Genomic DNA, 21030 nt, shown 5'->3' on the forward strand with positions numbered 1-21030 from the left:
TGACAGCAAACTTAGACTGAGACTTTACACTGCCCTGTGGGTGTGACAGCAGACTGAGACTGTACACTGCCCTGCAGCTGTGACAGCAGACTGAGACTGAGACTGTACACTGTCACTGCAGGTGTGACAGCAGACTGAGACTGAGACTGTACACTGCCACTGCAGGTGTGACAGCAGACTGAGACTGTACACTGCCACTGCGGGTGTGACAGCAGACTGAGACTGAGACTGTACACTGCCACTGCGGGTGTGACAGCAGACTGAGACTGTACACTGTCACTGCAGGTGTGACAGCAGACTGAGACTGAGACTGTACACTGCCCTGTGGGTGTGACAGCAGACTGAGACTGAGACTGTACACTGTCACTGCAGGTGTGACAGGAGACTGAGACTTTACACTGCAGATGGGACAGGTAGGCAGAAAATAGAAGAGGGACTTTCATTTGTAAATATATTCGGTTAGGGGATACCTCTGAAAGTTCCTTTCCTTCTTCCCCAGGCTTGGACACCAGTCTGTGTGGAGTTTGCACGCTCCCCATAAGGCTGGCTTTGGAGTTTTCCCCATAAAGACACACAGGTTAGGTTTGATGAACCCCTTATTTTGAGGCACTCCTAGTGCAAGCAGCATCAGGGATCATTATCAGTATAACCAAGAGGGTTCATCCCCTACATGGACAGCACTGGTGATGTGATTAAACCATTGCCAAGTCAGCGTGATGGGCCAGGTAACCTATTGTCTGCTGTGGCTATTCTCACAAGGAGCCTGGGGAGCCTCAGTGTTAATTACTGAGGAACTAGTTTACTAATTAGTGAACCCTGATGGCTCTGTGCTCCAGTGTGGGAGATGAAGGGCTAGTTACCAGAATGCTCTTGGTAGTTAGTAGCTCATTGAAACCAGGATCTCACCCTGCTCTTTCTTGAAAGAAGCCAGGATATCAGCTTCAACTACATGTTTGGACAGTCTGTCCCACACTCCCACCACCCTTTGCGTAGAAAAGTGCCTCTTGTTCTGCCTGGCAGAGCTCATCCAGCTGAGTTTTGAAAGAAGCCATGGCTTCAGCAGCATGGCTGGGCAGCTTGTTGGCTGTCTTGGCCTTGCTGATGCGTTTGATAATTCTTGTACCAGGTCGTCTCACTGTCTTGTCTGTTCAAGACTAAAGAGAATCACTTTCTTCTGCCTGGCAGTGCAGGACTTTCCCTTCAGTACAGGAAAGTATCTGGTTGCTTTTCTCTGGATTGAATCCATCCATCCTTTTTCTATCTGCTTTATCCAATTCAGAGTCACTGTGGAGCCGGAGCCTATCCCAGCAAGCAACAGGCCCTGGGCAGGATACACCCCGGACAGGACGCCAGTCCATCACAGGGCGCACACACAGACACAAAGGCCAACTCTCCCAGAAGCCAGTTAACCCACCAACATGTCTTTGGACTGTGGGGGGAAACTGGAGCACCCAGGGGAAACCCACACAGACACTGGTAGAACATGCAAACTCCACACAGACAGCACCAGCTCAAGGACTGAACCCAGCGTCCAGCAGTGTGAGGCAGCAATGCTGACTCCAGAGCAGCAATATCTCCTCTATAATGTGGTGACCCATTTCGTGACATCTGGGTATATTTTCGTTCATACTCATTGTTCCTCTACAGCTCTGTCACGAAAGCAGCTGTTATGGTTAATTTCGCATTGCAGTCTGAAGTGGAAAAGGCTGGGGTGGCAGAGAGTGGGGGTAGCCCGTGGAGAACGTGGGGGGTGGTGAGATCATCACTGCGGGCTCTGAATGAAGAGGACAAACACTGTTCGGGCACTTCTGCGATAGCGCCATAGCTGTGCTCCTGGAAGACACCGCCTTATAGAAACCGTGTTATAGAAATCACTGGAATTCGGGAGTGAGGGGGTACAGAGTTCGGATTCCCATTAAAGAAGATATTTTATTTATAGTAACTGGTCATATTGCAAGTTTGCATGCATTACTTCTAAATAATATGTTTCTGCGATCCTTTTTCAACAGAAAACAGTGAAAAATAAATAAAATAAGACAGAGCCTGCATTTGTATTTACATCGATTAGCGATGAGAAGTTCTGCAGTCTTGGAGGGCGAGACGACATTTTTCGCAATAAACTTTTTGAGCGGTACAAACCACTAAGCCCGGCAGCGCGAATAGTATCAGATGTCCCCTCGTTTCTCTCGTATTGCTTTGTAACTTCAGGCTTTTGGTCCTTACCCTTTCACGAGCAGAATGTTTCACTGTACCAGCAACGCGTCTGTCGACGTTCCCAGAGCATGAACACACAGCAGCTGTCCTGCGTCTGCAAGCGGGACCGAGGCTGCCGGACAGACCACGCCAGCATGCTGAGCGCGTGTTGTGGCACTGGGGCTGTCACGCAGCCGGCTTTTCTCCACGCGTGTGACTGGTTCCTGTATACTTGAGTCTCGTTATGGCCAGTATGCACCCCTGTTATAGGAAAAGCGTTCCCTTCTAAATTAAACACGTTGCAGCCAAATCGTGTTATGGAAGCGCGTTATGCCTTTTACCAACAATAGAACTATCAGTGACTGTTTCTGTGACACAAGAGTTTCTGTGTGTGTTCTGTTTCTCGTGTGAAAGCACTGTGTCTGTGTATATACTGTGTGGATATAGTTCATGTAGTGAGTCAGTGTGTGAATGCACTGTCTGTGTATATTCTGTGTGTATATAGTTCATGTAGTGAGTCAGTGTGTGAATGCACTGTCTGTGTATATTCCGTGTGTATATAGTTCATGTAGTGAGTCAGTGTGTGAACGCACTGTCTGTGTATATTCCGTGTATATAGTTCATGTAGTGAGTCAGTGTGTGAATGCACTGTGTCTGTTTATATCTGTGTGTATATAGTTCATGTAGTGCGTCAGTGTGTGAATGCACTGTGTCTGTGTATACACTGTGTGTATATAGTTCATGTAGTGAGTCAGTGTGTGAATGCACTGTCTGTGTATACACTGTGTATATAGTTCATGTAGTGAGTCAGTGTGTGAATGCACTGTGTATACACTGTGTGTATATAGTTCATGTAGTGAGTCAGTGTGTGAATGCACTGTGTGTATTTAGTTCATGTAGTGAGTCAGTGTGTGAATGCACTGTCTGTGTATATCTGTGTGTATATAGTTCATGTAGTGAGTCAGTGTGTGAATGCACTGTCTGTGTATATCTGTGTGTATATAGTTCATGTAGTGAGTCAGTGTGTGAAAGCACTGTGTCTGTGTATATTCCATGTGTATATAGTTAATGTAGTGAGTCAGTGTGTGAATGCACTGTCTGTGTATATCTGTGTGTATATAGTTCATGTAGTGAGTATCTCTGTGTGCTATATGAACTCACCATGCAGTGACTGTGTGTTTCTGTGTGTGTGCTCTATGAACTCCCCCATGCAGTGAGTGTGTGTATAGCTGTGTGTGTCTGTGTGTGTGCTCTATCAACTCCCCCATGCAGTGAGTGTGTGTGTCTACGTGCAGACACGTACTGTATACTGCACCTAGTAAGTCACAGGGGAAAGGGCAATGAAATATGAAACAATAAGAGGATTGGGAACAAAGGGACAGAGACGGGGAGAGAACAAGGGATTAATGGAGGAATATCAGCGTTCCCTGGGAAGAGAGGGAGGGATTCACAGCAGCATTCCTGTGGCCCGAGAGAGAGAGGAGGGAGATGTGGGGCGCTGACTGAGAGAGAGAAAGGGGGATTGGGTGTCAACTCCAAGAGCGCAGAGGGCAGAGGGCGGGAGGGAGGGTGATTTTGAGGAAACCCAATCCCCTGTCTCCATGCGGCGCGATTAAAAAGCAGCACCTGGGAGAGACGGGAGGGTAGAGAGAGAGAGGCAGAGGAGAGACTGCAGAGCCAGCCAGCGGGCTGTCAAACTTCACCAGACTGGGGAAGGAGGAGAGGAAGGGAGAGACGCCAGGCTGGGGGCGAGCTGGTGAAGGGTGTGGGGCAACAGGGCTGAACAGTGCAGCACCGGGGCCAGCAGGGAAAGAGAGACACACAGAGGACAGGAGAGAGGAGAGGAGACACACCGAGGACAGGAGAGGAGGGGTACTGTAGAGAGGAGAGGAGACACACAGAGGACAGGAGAGGAGCAGTACTGTAGAGAGGAGAGGAGACACACAGAAGACAGGAGAGGAGGGGTGCTGTAGAGAGGAGAGGAGGCTGTACAGAGGACAGGAGAGGAGGGTACTGTAGAGAGGAGAGGAGACACACAGAAGACAGGAGAGGAGGGGTGCTGTAGAGAGGAGAGGAGGCTGTACAGAGGACAGTAGAGAGGAGAAGAGGGTGTACAGTACAGGGGACAGGAGGTTGTACTGTAGAGAGGAGAGGATATATACTGTAGTGAGGCGAAGAGGAGGAGACGATCGCACAGGAGTGTCCGGCCAGCGAGAGGAAGGAACCCGGAGAGAGCAGCGTCACTGAGAGGGAGGGAGGGAGCGGGAGAGGGGGAGGAGGCAGGGAGCTGTCCGCCTTCCGCGAGCCTGCTCATCCCGGAGAGAGAGGGGGAGAGGAGGGAGAGGGAGGAGAGAAAGCGATGTTCATGCTCATTCGGGACGGGGCGTCCAGCAGTGGTGCAGCACCTCCTGTAGCGACGATGAACGTGCCCGAAGACCCCAAGAAATCCGCCAAACGGGTAGGAGCAGCGAAACCAGCGTGGTTTGAACACAAGGAGAGTAGCGAGTGTGCAGCGAGCGTACAGCGAGTGTGCAACATGTGTGCAGCAAGTGTGTAGCGTGTGTGCAGTGTGGGCACAGAGTGTGCAGCGTGTGTGCAGCGAGTGTGCAGTGTGGGCAGAGAGTGTGCAGCAAGTGTGTGCAGCAAGCATGCAGCATGTGTGCGTTGAAGGGGTTTTTTCGGGAGTGCACAGCACACGGCTCACCCGGCTGCACAGAACATGCCCGGGGCCCGTCTCTGACAGCGTCAGCATCAACTTTGACCTGGTTTTTGGCGTGTGAAAGTTTTACACGTTTCCTCATGGTCTAATATTCTGTAATAGTTTGTCCGTCAGCGTGTTTGTGTCAATCAGAGCCAGTCAATACGAGTGTCAGCCAGTGTGTTAGTGCATCAGCGTCAGTCAGTGTGTCAGCGTGTCAGTCAGTGTGTCAGAGTCAGTCAATCAGTATGAGTCAATCTATACGTCAGTCAGTGTGTTATTCAGTGGGTCAGTCAGGCAGTCAGTGTGTCAGTGTCAGGCAGTACTGAATGAGTGACGTACAGTACTGACAGACACTGACACACTGAGTGACACTGACACACTTCCTGTCCGATACACTGCCTGACATTGACACACTGACTGAGTGACGTACAGTACTGACAGACACTGATTCACTGAGTGACACTGACACACTGCCTGTCTGATACACTGCCTGGCATTGACACACTGACTGAGTGACGTACAGTACTGTCTGACACTGACACACTGCCTGTCTGATACACTGCCTGACACTGACATGCTGACCGACACTGACACACTGCCTGTTTGATAAACTGCCTGACACTGACACACTGCCTGTCTGATACACTGCCGGACACTGACACACTGACTAAGTGACGTACAGTACTGCATATCACTCAGTCAGTATGGCTGTCAGTCAGTTTGTCATTGGCAGTCAATCAGGGTGCCAGTGGCAGTGAGAAAGTTTGTCAGGCAGCATGTTAGTCTGTGTCAGACAGTGTCTAAGTTACTGTGTCACTTTATCAGTCAGGCAGATGTCAGCGTATCGTGAGTCAGTCAATGTGTCAGTATGTAAGTCAGTGTGTCAGTGTCTCAGTCAGTGCGTATGTTAGTGTGTCAGTGTATCAGTCAGTCAGTGTGTTAGAGTATCAGTTGTTCAGCTTACCTGTCAGTGTGCCAGTCAGTGCATATGTTAGTGTGTCAATTATCAGTCAGTGTGTCAGTCTGTAAGTTAATGTGTCAGTGTATCAGTAAGTTTATTTATCAGTGTGTCAATGTATCAGTCAGTCAGCGTCAGTCAATTAGTGTATCAGTCAGTAAGTGTCAGTCAATCAGTTTATAAGCCAGTGTATTGGTCAGTAAGTCAGAGAGTCGGTGAATCAGTCAATCACTGTATCTGTCAGTAAGACAGTGTGTCAGTGAATCAGTCAATCACTGTATCAGTCAGTAAGTCAGTGTGTGAGTGTATCAGTCAGTAGGTCAGTGTGTCAGTGTACCAGACAGTAAGTATATCAGTCACTTGTCAGTGTATCAGTCAATCCGTGCATTGGTCAGTCAGTGGGTCAGTGTATCAGACAGACATTGCATCATTCAGACAAAGCATCAGAGTATCAGGTAGACAGTGCTCAGTATGTGTCATGCAGTGAGTCAATCAGTGTGTAAGTTAGTGTCAGTGTATCAGTCAGTAAGACAGTGTGCCAGTCCATGAGTCTGTGTATCAGACAGTGTGTCAGTGCGTCATTCAGTCAGTCTATCACAGAGGGTAAAATGTTGTCTTAAAACTGACACCAACAATCAGTGAATTGGCTGCTCAGTAATGGAACTAAACTACAGCCCAGCCTGCTTGTGTAAAAACACACGTGGCTGTCAGATGTGGACTCCAAAATATGCATATTATCATATACAAATATTATAATATAGACACAGGCAGGAACTGGTGCATATTCAGTTGCATGTTGAATAATTCTATTGACAGTAAATCAACTGAATACTCATAGAGTATCATTGCTTACACATTCTCTCTCAGTGCAGTGTTAATGTCCTGTAGTGTCCAGTCAGTGTGTCTGGACTGTATTAACCCCTCTCTCTCAGTGCAGTGTTAATGTCCTGGAGTGTCCAGTCAGTGTGTCTGGACTGTATTAACCCCTCTCTCTCAGTGCAGTGTTAATGTCCTGTAGTGTCCAGTCAGTGTGTCTGGACTGTATTAACCCCTCTCTCTCAGTGCAGTGTTAATGTCCTGGAGTGTCCAGTCAGTGTGTCTGGACTGTATTAACCCCTCTCTCTCAGTGCAGTGTTAATGTACTGGAGTGTCCAGTCAGTGTGTCTGGACTGTATTAACCCCTCTCTCTCAGTGCAGTGTTAATGTCCTGTAGTGTCCAGTCAGTGTGTCTGGGCTGTATTAACCCCTCTCTCTCAGTGCAGTGTTAATGTCCTGTAGTGTCCAGTCAGTGTGTCTGGACTGTATTAACCCCTCTCTCTCTCAGTGCAGTGTTAATGTACTGTAGTGTCCAGTCAGTGTGTCTGGACTGTATTAACCCCTCTCTCTCAGTGCAGTGTTAATGTACTGTAGTGTCCAGTCAGTGTGTCTGGACTGTATTAACCCCTCTCTCTCAGTGCAGTGTTAATATACTGTAGTGTCCAGTCAGTGTGTCTAGACTGTATTAACCCCTCTCTCTCAGTGCAGTGTTAATGTCCTGTAGTGTCCAGTCAGTGTGTCTGGACTGTATTAACCCCTTTCTCTCAGTGCAGTGTTAATGTCCTGTAGTGTCCAGTCAGTGTGTCTGGACTGTATTAACCCCTCTCTCTCAGTGCAGTGTTAATGTCCTGTAGTGTCCAGTCAGTGTGTGTTTAGTGTTTTAATTCCTGTGTCTCTCTCTCTCAGGTCCAGGCTTCAATCAGGAGGAAGGTGGAGAAGCAGAGGCGACAGGGCAGTGAAGGGGGTTCTGGGGGGGCTGGAGAGGTGGGGGGGAGCGCCCGGCTTCCCCAGGCCAAGTCTCATAGTCTGTCCCTGCCGGACAATGAGAAGGACAGCGAGCGTGAGGACAGCGAGGGTGAGGAGGAGGAGGAGGGCTGTGCCCGGGAGTGCAAGGAGGAGGTCGAGAGAGTGAGGGCCGAGCTGCGGCCCATCGTGGACTCTGTGTTCGGGCAGGTGAGAGTGTCACTCGTCTGCAGGGGGGGGGGGTCTGCACAGGAACAGGAAGAGCCCAGTGTCCCATGGATGAGTTATTTTCTGACCCCTGAGCAATTTCCTGGCTGCATCCCAGCAGTTACCTCTCTGCGTGGAACTGGCCTCTTTCTGATTCCTGTCCTGTGTCGTGCTGAGGTCTGTGCGGCTGTGCCGATCTGCTGCGGACTGTACTGTGCTCTGCTGCCCTGCCCTTGCCAGTCCGTGGCTTTGTGTGGGTCGCGGTGTGTCAGTTCTGTGAGCATCACGCCAAGTGTACCTGGGCTCAGGGCACTTAGCGAGACACAGAAGTGGCGTGATGCCTCTAAGATCTAGACAGTGCAAGCACTGTGTCGCGGAGGAGGAGCCGGTGGCTCTGTGGGTGCTCAGAGACCGCGCGGAGCAAGAGGAGAGCTGCCCCAGTCACATCTGCCAGTGTAACAAAGCTCGTTGTGTCCCACCACGCTGTGAGGCAGTCCTCTGGGAAACCGAACGGCTCCAAACCTCCATCAGCGGGAGGCCTGGCCTTTTGGCTTAGAGGAGTTCAGCGCTGTTTCAGGATATCGGGCGTGGCCTGGAGCCAGGCGTTTCCTAGGAGACACAGTTTTGTTCGGGCAGTGTGAGAGAGCAATGACATCTAACATTAAGCCTAGCATCCGTGATGGTTCGAGAGGTCCTTTAAGTGCAGCTGAATTAACCCCCCAGGTGAATTAAGGTTTTAAAAAAATAACTGAGGTATGTGCTTAATGAGTGTTTGTGTCACACTACATTATTGTAAAGCATATTATAGTATCCCGTGTTTGCTACAGTCTCTGTGTGGCTATGCTGTGATGCGTGCCTTGAGTGGGTGTGCGAGAGGAATGCAGAGAATCGACAACAGGAAACACAGAGGCTGGGTACAACACCTGGCACAACACTAGTGGTATTGATTTCATATCATGTTCACTGGGAAGGCCATAACTGGAAACTACCTAAGAGCCAGTTAGGAACACCAGACAGGTCACAAATGACAGGAAGCAATTCAGCTCATCTTGCTGATTTGGTAATTAGTTGCTAATTGATTCAAGGATTTCATCCAGCTGTTTCTTGAATGAAGCAACCCTTTTAAAACCTCAGTGTTAAATGTAGCTTCCACCTGTGTCCTCTGGCTGGTTCACTGTTCATTCTGCAGAAATTCTTTGGGTTGCCTGTGTCGGTGCCTTTGAGGATTGTGAACACTTGTTTCCATAGTCTGCACTGCTCCCGACAGAAGAGATTCAGTTCCTCCAACCTGAGAGAGACAGAAATTCCTTTAAGTCCCCGAGTGCATCTGGCTGCATCGGTTTTGCAGCAGTATTACCTGTCAAGTGCTCAGTGATGACATGACCCTGATTCTTCAGGCTGAGTGTGAGGGGTGCAGAGAGGGCAGTGTGAGGGTGCAGTGTGGACAGTGTGGGCAGTGTGAGGCTGCAGTGTGGGCAGTGTGAGGGTGCAGTGTGGGCAGTATGAGTGTGCAGAGAGGGCAGTGTGAGGCTGCAGTGTGAGCAGTGTGAGGCTGCAGTGTGGACAGTGTGAGGGTGCAGTGTGGGCAGTATGAGTGTGCAGAGAGGGCAGTGTGAGGCTGCAGTGTGAGCAGTGTGAGGATGCAGTGTGAGCAGTGTGAGGATGCAGTGTGGACAGTGTGAGGCTGCAGTGTGAGCAGTGTGAGGCTGCAGTGTGGGCAGTGTGAGGGTGCAGTGTGGGCAGTGTGAGTGTGCAGAGAAGGCAGTGTGAGGCTGCAGTGTGGACAGTGTGAGTGTGCAGAGAGGGCAGTGTGAGGGTGCAGTGTGAGGGAGCAGTGTGAGGGTGCAGTGTGGACAGTGTGGGCAATGTGAGGCTGCAGTGTGGACAGTGTGAGGCTGCAGAGAGGGCAGTGTGAGGGTGCGGTGTGGGCAGTGTGAGGGTGCAGTGTGGGCAGTATGAGTGTGCAGAGAGGGCAGTGTGAGGCTGCAGTGTGAGCAGTGTGAGGGTGCAGTGTGGACAGTGAGAGAGTGCAGTGTGGGCAGTGTGAGGATGCAGTGTGAGGGGTGCAGAGAGGGCAGTGTGAGGGTGCAGGGAGGGCAGTGTGGGCAGTGTGAGGCTGCAGTGTGGACAGTGTGGGCAGTGTGAGGGTGCAGTGTGGACAGTGTGGGCACTGTGGGCAGTGTGAGGGTGCAGTGTGGGCAGTGTGAGGGTGCAGTGTGGACAGTGTGGGCAGTGTGAGGGTGCAGAGAGGGCAGTGTGAGGGTGCAGTGTGGACAGTGTGAGGGAGCAGTGTGGGCAGTGTGAGTGTGCATAGAGGGCAGTGTGAGGGTGCAGTGTGGACAGTGTGACTGTGCAGAGAGGGCAGTGTGAGGGTGCAGTGTGAGGGAGCAGTGTGAGGGTGCAGTGTGGGCAGTGTGAGGGTGCAGAGAGGGCAGTGTGAGGGTGCAGTGTGGACAGTATGAGGGTGCAGTGTGGACAGCGTGGACAGTGTGAGGGTGCAGTGTGGACAGTGTGAGTGTGCAGAGAGGGCAGTGTGAGGGTGCAGTGTGAGGGAGCAGTGTGAGGGTGCAGTGTGGACAGTGTGAGGGAGCAGTGTGGGCAGTGTGAGTGTGCATAGAGGGCAGTGTGAGGCTGCAGTGTGGACAGTGTGAGTGTGCAGAGAGGGCAGTGTGAGGGTGCAGTGTGAGGGAGCAGTGTGAGGGTGCAGTGTGGACAGTGTGGGCAATGTGAGGCTGCAGTGTGGACAGTGTGAGGGTGCAGTGTGGGCAGTATGAGTGTGCAGAGAGGGCAGTGTGAGGCTGCAGTGTGGACAGTGTGAGGATGCAGTGTGGACAGTGAGAGGGTGCAGTGTGGACAGTGTGAGTGTGCAGAGAGGGCAGTGTGAGGGTGCGGTGTGGGCAGTGTGAGGGTGCAGTGTGGGCAGTATGAGTGTGCAGAGAGGGCAGTGTGAGGCTGCAGTGTGAGCAGTGTGAGGGTGCAGTGTGGACAGTTAGAGGGTGCAGTGTGGGCAGTGTGAGGATGCAGTGTGAGGGGTGCAGAGAGGGCAGTGTGAGGGTGCAGGGAGGGCAGTGTGGGCAGTGTGAGGCTGCAGTGTGGACAGTGTGGGCAGTGTGAGGGTGCAGTGTGGACAGTGTGGGCACTGTGGGCAGTGTGAGGGTGCAGTGTGGGCAGTGTGAGGGTGCAGTGTGGACAGTGTGGGCAGTGTGAGGGTGCAGAGAGGGCAGTGTGAGGGTGCAGTGTGGACAGTGTGAGGGAGCAGTGTGGGCAGTGTGAGTGTGCAGAGAGGGCAGTGTGAGGGTGCAGTGTGGACAGTGTGAGGGAGCAGTGTGGGCAGTGTGAGTGTGCATAGAGGGCAGTGTGAGGGTGCAGTGTGGACAGTGTGACTGTGCAGAGAGGGCAGTGTGAGGGTGCAGTGTGAGGGAGCAGTGTGAGGGTGCAGTGTGGGCAGTGTGAGTGTGCAGAGAGGGCAGTGTGAGGCTGCAGTGTGGACAGTGTGAGGATGCAGTGTGGACAGTGAGAGGGTGCAGTGTGGACAGTGTGAGTGTGCAGAGAGGGCAGTGTGAGGGTGCGGTGTGGGCAGTGTGAGGGTGCAGTGTGGGCAGTATGAGTGTGCAGAGAGGGCAGTGTGAGGCTGCAGTGTGAGCAGTGTGAGGGTGCAGTGTGGACAGTTAGAGGGTGCAGTGTGGGCAGTGTGAGGATGCAGTGTGAGGGGTGCAGAGAGGGCAGTGTGAGGGTGCAGGGAGGGCAGTGTGGGCAGTGTGAGGCTGCAGTGTGGACAGTGTGGGCAGTGTGAGGGTGCAGTGTGGACAGTGTGGGCACTGTGGGCAGTGTGAGGGTGCAGTGTGGGCAGTGTGAGGGTGCAGTGTGGACAGTGTGGGCAGTGTGAGGGTGCAGAGAGGGCAGTGTGAGGGTGCAGTGTGGACAGTGTGAGGGAGCAGTGTGGGCAGTGTGAGTGTGCAGAGAGGGCAGTGTGAGGGTGCAGTGTGGACAGTGTGAGGGAGCAGTGTGGGCAGTGTGAGTGTGCATAGAGGGCAGTGTGAGGGTGCAGTGTGGACAGTGTGACTGTGCAGAGAGGGCAGTGTGAGGGTGCAGTGTGAGGGAGCAGTGTGAGGGTGCAGTGTGGGCAGTGTGAGGGTGCAGAGAGGGCAGTGTGAGGGTGCAGTGTGGACAGTATGAGGGTGCAGTGTGGACAGTGTGGACAGTGTGAGGGTGCAGTGTGGACAGTGTGAGTGTGCAGAGAGGGCAGTGTGAGGGTGCAGTGTGAGGGAGCAGTGTGAGGGTGCAGTGTGGACAGTGTGAGGGAGCAGTGTGGGCAGTGTGAGGGAGCAGTGTGGGCAGTGTGAGTGTGCAGAGAGGGCAGTGTGAGGGTGCAGTGTGGACAGTGTGAGTGTGCAGTGCAGAGAAGGCAGTGTGAGGGTGCAGTGTGGGCAGTGTGAGGGTGCAGTGTGGACAGTGTGAGGGAGCAGTGTGGGCAGTGTGAGTGTGCAGAGAGGGCAGTGTGAGGGTGCAGTGTGGACAGTGTGAGGGAGCAGTGTGGGCAGTGTGAGTGTGCAGAGAGGGCAGTGTGAGGCTGCAGTGTGGACAGTATGAGTGTGCAGAGAGGGCAGTGTGAGGGTGCAGTGTGAGGGAGCAGTGTGAGGGTGTAGTGTGGACAGTATGAGGGTGCAGTGTGGACAGTGTGGGCAATGTGAGGCTGCAGTGTGGACAGTGTGAGGGTGCAGTGTGGGCAGTGTGAGGGTGCAGTGTGGGCAGTGTGGACAGTGAGAGGGTGCAGTGTGGGCAGTGTGAGGGTGCAATGTGGACAGTGTGGGCAATGTGAGGGTGCAGTGTGGACAGTGTGGGCAGTGTGAGTGTGCAGAGAGGGCAGTGTGAGGGTGCAGTGTGGACAGTGTGAGGGTGCAGAGAGGGCAGTGTGAGGGTGCAGTGTGGACAGTGTGAGTGTGCAGAGAGGGCAGTGTGAGGGTGCAGTGTGAGGGAGCAGTGTGAGGGTGCAGTGTGGACAGTGTGAGGGAGCAGTGTGGGCAGTGTGAGTGTGCAGAGAGGGCAGTGTGAGGGTGCAGTGTGGACAGTGTGAGTGTGCAGTGCAGAGAAGGCAGTGTGAGGGTGCAGTGTGGGCAGTGTGAGGGTGCAGTGTGGACAGTGTGAGGGAGCAGTGTGGGCAGTGTGAGTGTGCAGAGAGGGCAGTGTGAGGGTGCAGTGTGGACAGTGTGAGGGAGCAGTGTGGGCAGTGTGAGTGTGCAGAGAGGGCAGTGTGAGGGTGCAGTGTGGACAGTATGAGTGTGCAGAGAGGGCAGTGTGAGGGTGCAGTGTGAGGGAGCAGTGTGAGGGTGCAGTGTGGACAGTATGAGGGTGCAGTGTGGACAGTGTGGGCAATGTGAGGCTGCAGTGTGGACAGTGTGAGGGTGCAGTGTGGACAGTGTGAGGGTGCAGTGTGGACAGTGTGAGGGTGCAATGTGGACAGTGTGGGCAATGTGAGGGTGCAGTGTGGACAGTGTGGGCAGTGTGAGTGTGCAGAGAGGGCAGTGTGAGGGTGCAGTGTGGACAGTGTGAGGGTGCAGAGAGGGCAGTGTGAGGGTGCAGTGTGGACAGTGGGCAGTGTGAGGGTGCAGTGTGGGCAGTGTGAGGGTGCAGTGTGGGCAGTGTGAGGGTGCAGTGTGGACAGTGGGCAGTGTGAGGGTGCAGTGTGGGCAGTGTGAGGGTGCAGTGTGGACAGTGTGAGGGTGCAGTGTGGAAAGTGTGGGCAGTGTGAGGGTGCAGTGTGGACAGTGGGCAGTGTGAGGGTGCAGTGTGGGCAGTGTGAGGGTGCAGTGTGGACAGTGGGCAGTGTGAGGGTGCAGTGTGGGCAGTGTGAGGGTGCAGTGTGGACAGTGGGCAGTGTGAGGGTGCAGAGAAGGCAGTGTGAGGCTGCAGTGTGGACAGTGTGAGGGTGCAGTGTGGGCAGTGGGCAGTGTGAGGGTGCAGAGAAGGCAGTGTGAGGCTGCAGTGTGGACAGTGTGAGGGTGCAGTGTGGGCTTATAACACTTATAACTTCAGACTAGGAACTCCAAATATTTCCATTCAATTATCACTGTACACATGACGTTTTATAATGACTCACAAAAAACACTTTTTGAAATTGAATTTTTCTTTCAATTTATTTTTTTGATGCTCTGTAATCAGTTTAAAGTCTTTGTGCAGTCACCATAACAAATCTCTTTTGTAATTTGCTCTCATTTTAGAGTGACTCTGAAAGTCAAGGGCAAAAATGAAAACATTAAGTACGACAGCTTATTCCCTTATAAAAGCCTGTGCACGGTGATTGAAGAGACACTGTAGCTACACCAGACTCCTTTACAGAAGCCTGTGCATAGTGATTGAAGAGACACTGTAGCTACACCAGATGTGTCTTGTACTGCTACTACCTGTGTACAGGTCTAATTCAGTGTTTTATACTGGTATTACCTGTGTACAGGTATAGTCCAGTCTTTCATACTGGTATTACCTGTGTACAGATATAATCTAGTGTCCTACTGTGGCTTTATGTGTGTTGAAGTATAATCTAGTGTCTTGTACTGCTACTACCTGTGTACAGGTATAATCCAGTGTTTTATACTGGTATTACCTGTTTACAAGTATAGTCCAATGTTTTATACTGGTATTTACTGTGTACAGATATAATCTAGTGTCCTACTTTGGCTTTATGTGTGTTGAAGTATAATCTAGTGTTTTGTAGTGCTACTACCTGTGTACAAGTATAATCCAGTGTTTTATACTGGTAGTACCTGTGTACAAGTATAATCTAATGTTTTATATTGGTATAACCTTTGTAGAGGTATAATCCAGTGTTTTATACGGGTATTACCTGTATACAGGTATAATCCAGTGTTTTGTACTGGTATTACCTGTATACAGGTATAATCCAGTGTTTTGTATTGGTATTACCTGTGTACAGGTATAATCTAGTGTATTGTACTGCTATTACCTGTGTGCAGGTATAATCCAGGGTCCTACTGTGGCCTTACGGTGTACAGTTGTAACCTAGAGTCTTACACCAACGTTGTCTAACACTGGCATTGTTGGTACACACTGACTCTATACATCATTACAATGGACACAGTCCACTGCCATCCTATTCTTCTCTACAGTAATGAAACTTTTACTGCGGTGCATGACTCCTCTCGTATATAGTTACCGCACAGCGTTAGCGATATTGTGAGAAGACGGCTCTCTTCTGCCATTGCTGATCTCTTAATTGCTCCAGATGTGATGCATTTTTAACGAGCCTGAATTATTCACGACGCTGAGGATGTCATTAAAGAACAAGGCCTGCAAATGGTAGGAGGTCTTTGGGCCCTTCACTCTGCTCACTGAATTGCTAGCAGCACCTGGATCCTAACTGCACAGCTGGTGTTCCAGACACCCGCAACTCTCTGTGTAAAGAGGTCCCCAGGAGCTCTTCTGCGTTGATGACTGAAAGACTGTGTTTCCTCTTTGAGTGGCGTCCAGCCGGCTGTCATCACAGCAGCGGGAGTAGTTTGTCAGATTCTCCCTCTGAACACAAAGCTAAGTGTTGTCACCTTCACATTTCAAATGCTGCGTGTCTCTGAGAGCTGGTGCACCAAATGCCTTTTGTTTAACCTCTGAACCCTTGACAAAGACAATCCAGTGGGCTTCTTCAGACTAAACAGTAAAACATGAAGCAGACTATGGGTGTACAAACTAGACAGAAATGCTTTTAAAACCTAAAGGTCCTGCTCTCAGCTGTAAGTGCAATTTTCAATAGTTTCCAGCCACCCCTGAATTGCAATACTGAGGCGATGGGTTGGCAGTAGATTATACTTCAAAAGTGTGTTTAGAAAAGATACAGGTGTGATGCAGGCGGGTCTCCAGGGTCTTTGGAGATTCCTAGGGTTGTATCTGCCTCTGCTGACCATTCTGGGGAACAGCAAAAATGACCACCAGCAGCGAAGTCGGAGAGCTTAACAGACTGTAGAGAACTGTCTCCCTCTACTGGCCATAACCGTTCACTTCAGCCAGTGTGCAGCAGGAGAGAAACGTCTAAGAGAGAAACTCAGCTGGTTTCCAATTCAGAGGAGACCAAAGGAAGAGGGCAGGAAAGTCATTAGGTTTCCGATGAATGAATTTGGAAACATCAAAGATATGCATAAAACAAGAGAGTCCAGTGAAGAAATGGAATTAAACATCAGAAAGGCACATGCAGAAAACTTACTTCTGAAAAAATATTAAAACACGAATAAAACACTTAATGCATTTCACTGCAATACAGAGGTGACAATACTGTGCAATGATAACCAACAGTGTACTGAAAGAAAAAAAATTAATACAGTCCAGACACACTGACTGGACACTACAGGACATTAACACTGCACTGAGAGAGAGGGGTTAATACAGTCCAGACACACTGACTGGACACTACAGGACATTAACACTGCACTGAGAGAGAGGGGTTAATACAGTCCAGACACACTGACTGGACACTACAGGACATTAACACTGCACTGAGAGAGAGGGGTTAATACAGTACGACACACTGACTGGACACTACAGGACATTAACACTGCACTGAGAGAGAGGGGTTAATACAGTCCAGACACACTGACTGGACACTCCAGTACATTAACACTGCACTGAGAGAGAGGGGTTAATACAGTACAGACACACTGACTGGACACTACAGTCCAGGGCAGGACATTAACACTGCACTGAGAGAGAGGGGTTAATACAGTCCAGACACACTGACTGGACACTACAGGACATTAACACTGCACTGAGAGAGAGGGGTTAATACAGTACAGACACACTGACTGGACACTACAGTACATTAACACTGCACTGAGAGAGAGGGGTTAATACAGTCCAGTCACACTGACTGGACACTACAGGACATTAACACTGCACTGAGAGAGAGGGGTTAATACAGTCCAGACACACTGACTGGACACTACAGGACATTAACACTGCACTGAGAGAGAGGGGTTAATACAGTACAGACACACTGACTGGACACTACAGTCCAGGGCAGGACATTAACACTGCACTGAGAGAGAGGGGTTAATACAGTCCAGACACACTGACTGGACACTACAGGACATTAACACTGCACTGAGAGAGAGGGGTTAATACAGTACAGACACACTAAACTGCACTGAGAGAGAGAAGCTTTTGGGAATGCTAAGCAGGAGACACAGAAGATGAGATGATTAAAACACACTGATTGAACATGATTCTGCGTGATTAATTCAGGGACACTGAGATTGAAGGAAAATACCGACCAAGGTGAGAGAGCAGAATGAGACAGGATAATGGGAATGTGGAGAATGAGAGAGAAAAAAAGGATTTTGTTGTCATTTCCCTGTTTCTGTATACTAATACATTTCACTGGCCTCTACAGCAGTGTTCTATTAAAGCTGCATGTAACAGTAATCCCTGAAGATTCTCTGATCAGCACAGTGTGGACACTCAGTGCTCCACACACACCAAACCAGGCTCCACACTGACTGAACCACACACACTGAACCAGGCTCCACTCTAACTGGACCACACACACTGAACCAGGCTCCACTCTGACTGAACCACACACACTGAACCAAGCTCCACTCTGACTGAACCACACACACTGAACCAGGCTCCACTCTGACTGAACCACACACACTGAACCAGGCTCCACTCTGACTGAACCACACACAATGAACCAGGCTCTACTCTGACTAGACCACACACACTGAACCAGGCTCCACTCTGACTGAACCACACACACTGAACCAGGCTCCACTCTGACTAGACCACACACACCAAACCAGGCTCCACACTGACTGAACCACACACAATGAACCAGGCTCCACTCTAACTGGACCACACACACTGAACCAAGCTCCACTCTGACTAGACCACACACACTGAACCAGGCTCCACTCTAACTGAACCACACACACTGAACTAAGCTCCACTCTGACTGAACCACACACACTGAACCAGGCTCTACTCTGACTAGACCACACACACTGAACCAGGCTCTACTCTGACTAGACCACACACACTGAACCAGGCTCCACTCTGACTGAACCACACACACTGAACCAGGCTCCACTCTGACTGAACCACACACACTGAACAAAGCTCCACACTGACTGAACCATACACACTGAACCAGGCTCCACTCTGACTGAACCACACACACTGAACCAGGCTCCACTCTAACTGAACCAAACACACTGAACCAGGCTCAACTCTGACTGCTTCACACACACTGAACCAGGCTTCACTCTGACTGAACCACACACACTGAACAAAGCTCCACTCTGACTGAACCACACACACTGAACCAAGCTCCACACTTCCTGAACCACACACACTAAAACAGACTCCACACTGACTGAACACACACACTGAACCAGGCTCCACTCTAACTGAACCACACACATTGAACCAGGCTCCACTCTGACTGAACCACACACACTGAACCAGGCTCCACTCTGACTGAACCACACACACTGAACCAGGCTCCACTCTGACTAGACCACACACACCAAACCAGGCTCCACACTGACTGAACCACACACAATGAACCAGGCTCCACTCTAACTGGACCACACACACTGAACCAAGCTCCACTCTGACTAGACCACACACACTGAACCAGGCTCCACTCTAACTGAACCACACACACTGAACTAAGCTCCACTCTGACTGAACCACACACACTGAACCAGGCTCTACTCTGACTAGACCACACACACTGAACCAGGCTCCACTCTGACTGAACCACACACACTGAACCATGCTCCACTCTGACTGAACCACACACACTGAACAAAGCTCCACACTGACTGAACCACACACACTGAACCAGGCTCCACTCTAACTGAACCAAACACACTGAACCAGGCTCAACTCTGACTGCTTCACACACACTGAACCAGGCTTCACTCTGACTGAACCACACACACTGAACAAAGCTCCACTCTGACTGAACCACACACACTGAACCAAGCTCCACACTTCCTGAACCACACACACTAAAACAGACTCCACACTGACTGAACACACACACTGAACCAGGCTCCACTCTAACTGAACCACACACACTGAACCAGGCTCCACTCTGACTGAACCACACACACTGAACCAGGCTCCACTCTGACTGAACCACACACAATGAACCACACACTGCTCCACACTGACTGAACACACACACTGCTCCACACTGACTGAACCACAGACACTGAACAACCACCCTATTGGTGCTATTTGGCTGTGTCTCTGTTCAACGGTATTGGTGCTGTTTGACTGACTGGTTAGTTTAGGTTTAATTTTGTTATTTGTTTGTCATAACAGTAGTACAGTATAATTGTTTTCTACGTTACAAGTTCTCTCAGCACCCCACATTTCTGCCCTCTTCTTATCTCTATTTCTCTCTCTTCTTTTCTGGCTCCCTGTTTCCCTGACTTATAATCTTCTTTCGGGTCGTGTTTCTCTGAAGATCTTGCAGAAACAGATGTGCAGATGAATTAGTTGCCAGTGTGTGAACGAGCCAGGTTTCCTGAATGTCCTTCTGTGTTTCTTCATGTTAAAGATATTCTGAAGTTCTTCCTCTGCCTCTTCTCTCCCTCTCTCACATCACATCTCCAAAATGACTTGCTTATATCAGGAAGTACTTTTAAAATTGAGAATGGGGGGGACACTAATTTACACAAAGTGTAGTGGGGGTGTGGAACAAGCTGCCCAGCCATATCGTTGAAGCTGATAGCCTGGCTCCGAAACAGCTGGATGAGATATCAAAAACAAATTAATTACTTGAACGGCCTCCTTTCATCTGTAACCTGTCTTGTGTTCTTATATTCTTATCCTTCACTCCCTTCCAGCTTCTTTTTCACCCTTCACTCTCTGCCTCTCTCCCTCCATCCCATTCCCACTTTCCCCCCTCTCTCTCCTCCCCGCCCTGCTCACCTCACTCTTTCTCTCCATCTCCCTGTCTCCATTTAATCCGAAAGGCAAGGGATTAAAAAGGCCTCTGGTTATTCTCCACACTAATTCTCTCTCTCTCCCTCTCAGACTAGTCATTTGCTCAGTTTGATGGAGAGAGAATGAGAGTGAGCGAGAGGGATGAGATTAAAGTCAGGAGAAAAACTGGGGATAGAGAGAGAGAGAGAGAGAAAGAGAGAGAGAGAGATGCTGACAACACACTGCATCTGCAAAACAGCACCACTATCTTCCTGAAGGAATGCCACCCCATGTAGAATAATCGCTGCCGTGATTATTACATTTACTAAGATTATTTTCCTGTCCTTGAGTAGGATGGCTTCAGGATAGACTGACTCACGGCTCTCATTCTTTCGTCTTCGGGATTTTCCGTTTTTCTGTTCAGAGATAGCTTCCGTTTCGCGACTGATCCTGAACTTCAGACCGGGAACTGGAGTTTTCCAGTTGCCTCGCTGGTGCCGTTCTTGGTGTCATTTCTGCTGCCACCCTCACTAGTACCAGAACCGCGGTTAGCTGGGAAGATGCGCTCCGTGCGTGACGTCTGGGAGCCGCTGTAATCCCAGCCGGAGCGAGTGCGCAGGGGAGGTATGGGGAACTGCACAAAGCCCTCCATGAGGAGCAGGATCAAGAAGGTAAGGCCTGGCTCTGGGTGCTGGCTGTGGGTGCCGTTGAACAACTGGGCCCTGCCTTCCCCCTCAGAATGGGGGCGAGAGGGTGTGTGTGACTGCTCATTGACTGTCTGTGCTGTAGACCCCTCGACCAGCAAGAGCCTCTCTCCTGCCAACCCTCCCTCTGTCTCTCTCTCTCTCTCCACCCCTCGCTCCCTCTGACTCCCACCCTCCATCCCTCTGCCCATCTCTCTTCCTCAGTTCCTTCCTCTGTCTCCCATCCTCTGTCCCTTCTTCTGTATCAGTATTGTAATCAGTATCTGTATCAGTGTCAGGGAACAGTATTCATATTGTAATCAGTCCCAGTGTCAATGGAGGTGACAGCATCAGTATTGTAATTAGTATTGAGTGTCAGTGGTGACAGTATCAATATTGGTGTCAGTATCTCTATCAGTGTCAGGAGAGGTGACAGTATAAGTATTGTAATCAGTATCAGTGTTTGTGGAGGTGACAGTATTGTAATAAATATCAGTGTCAGTGGAGGTGACAGTATCAGTATTGAGTGTCAGTGGAGGTGACAGTATCAGTATTGGTGTCAGTATCTC

The 21030-nt window shown here is 50.5% G+C and overlaps 1 protein-coding gene across 1 annotated transcript in view; it reads left to right on the top strand.

The window, feature by feature from the left end:
- The first annotated feature begins 4506 nt into the window (after window positions 1-4506).
- The window catches only part of LOC148832624 (calcium-binding protein 2-like), a 29598-nt gene continuing 13074 nt past the window's right edge, over window positions 4507-21030 (top strand). Inside the window, exons 1-2 of the mRNA XM_088918987.1 lie at window positions 4507-4651; window positions 7575-7841. Of these exons, the coding sequence (XP_088775113.1) occupies window positions 4553-4651; window positions 7575-7841 (366 nt within the window). The 5' untranslated portion in view covers window positions 4507-4552. The remainder of the gene's footprint in view (window positions 4652-7574; window positions 7842-21030) is intronic.

The sequence above is a fragment of the Atractosteus spatula genome, chromosome 6 (assembly GCF_055471065.1).
Source record: "Atractosteus spatula isolate fAtrSpa1 chromosome 6, fAtrSpa1.hap1, whole genome shotgun sequence".
NCBI classification, from domain to species: domain Eukaryota; kingdom Metazoa; phylum Chordata; class Actinopteri; order Semionotiformes; family Lepisosteidae; genus Atractosteus; species Atractosteus spatula.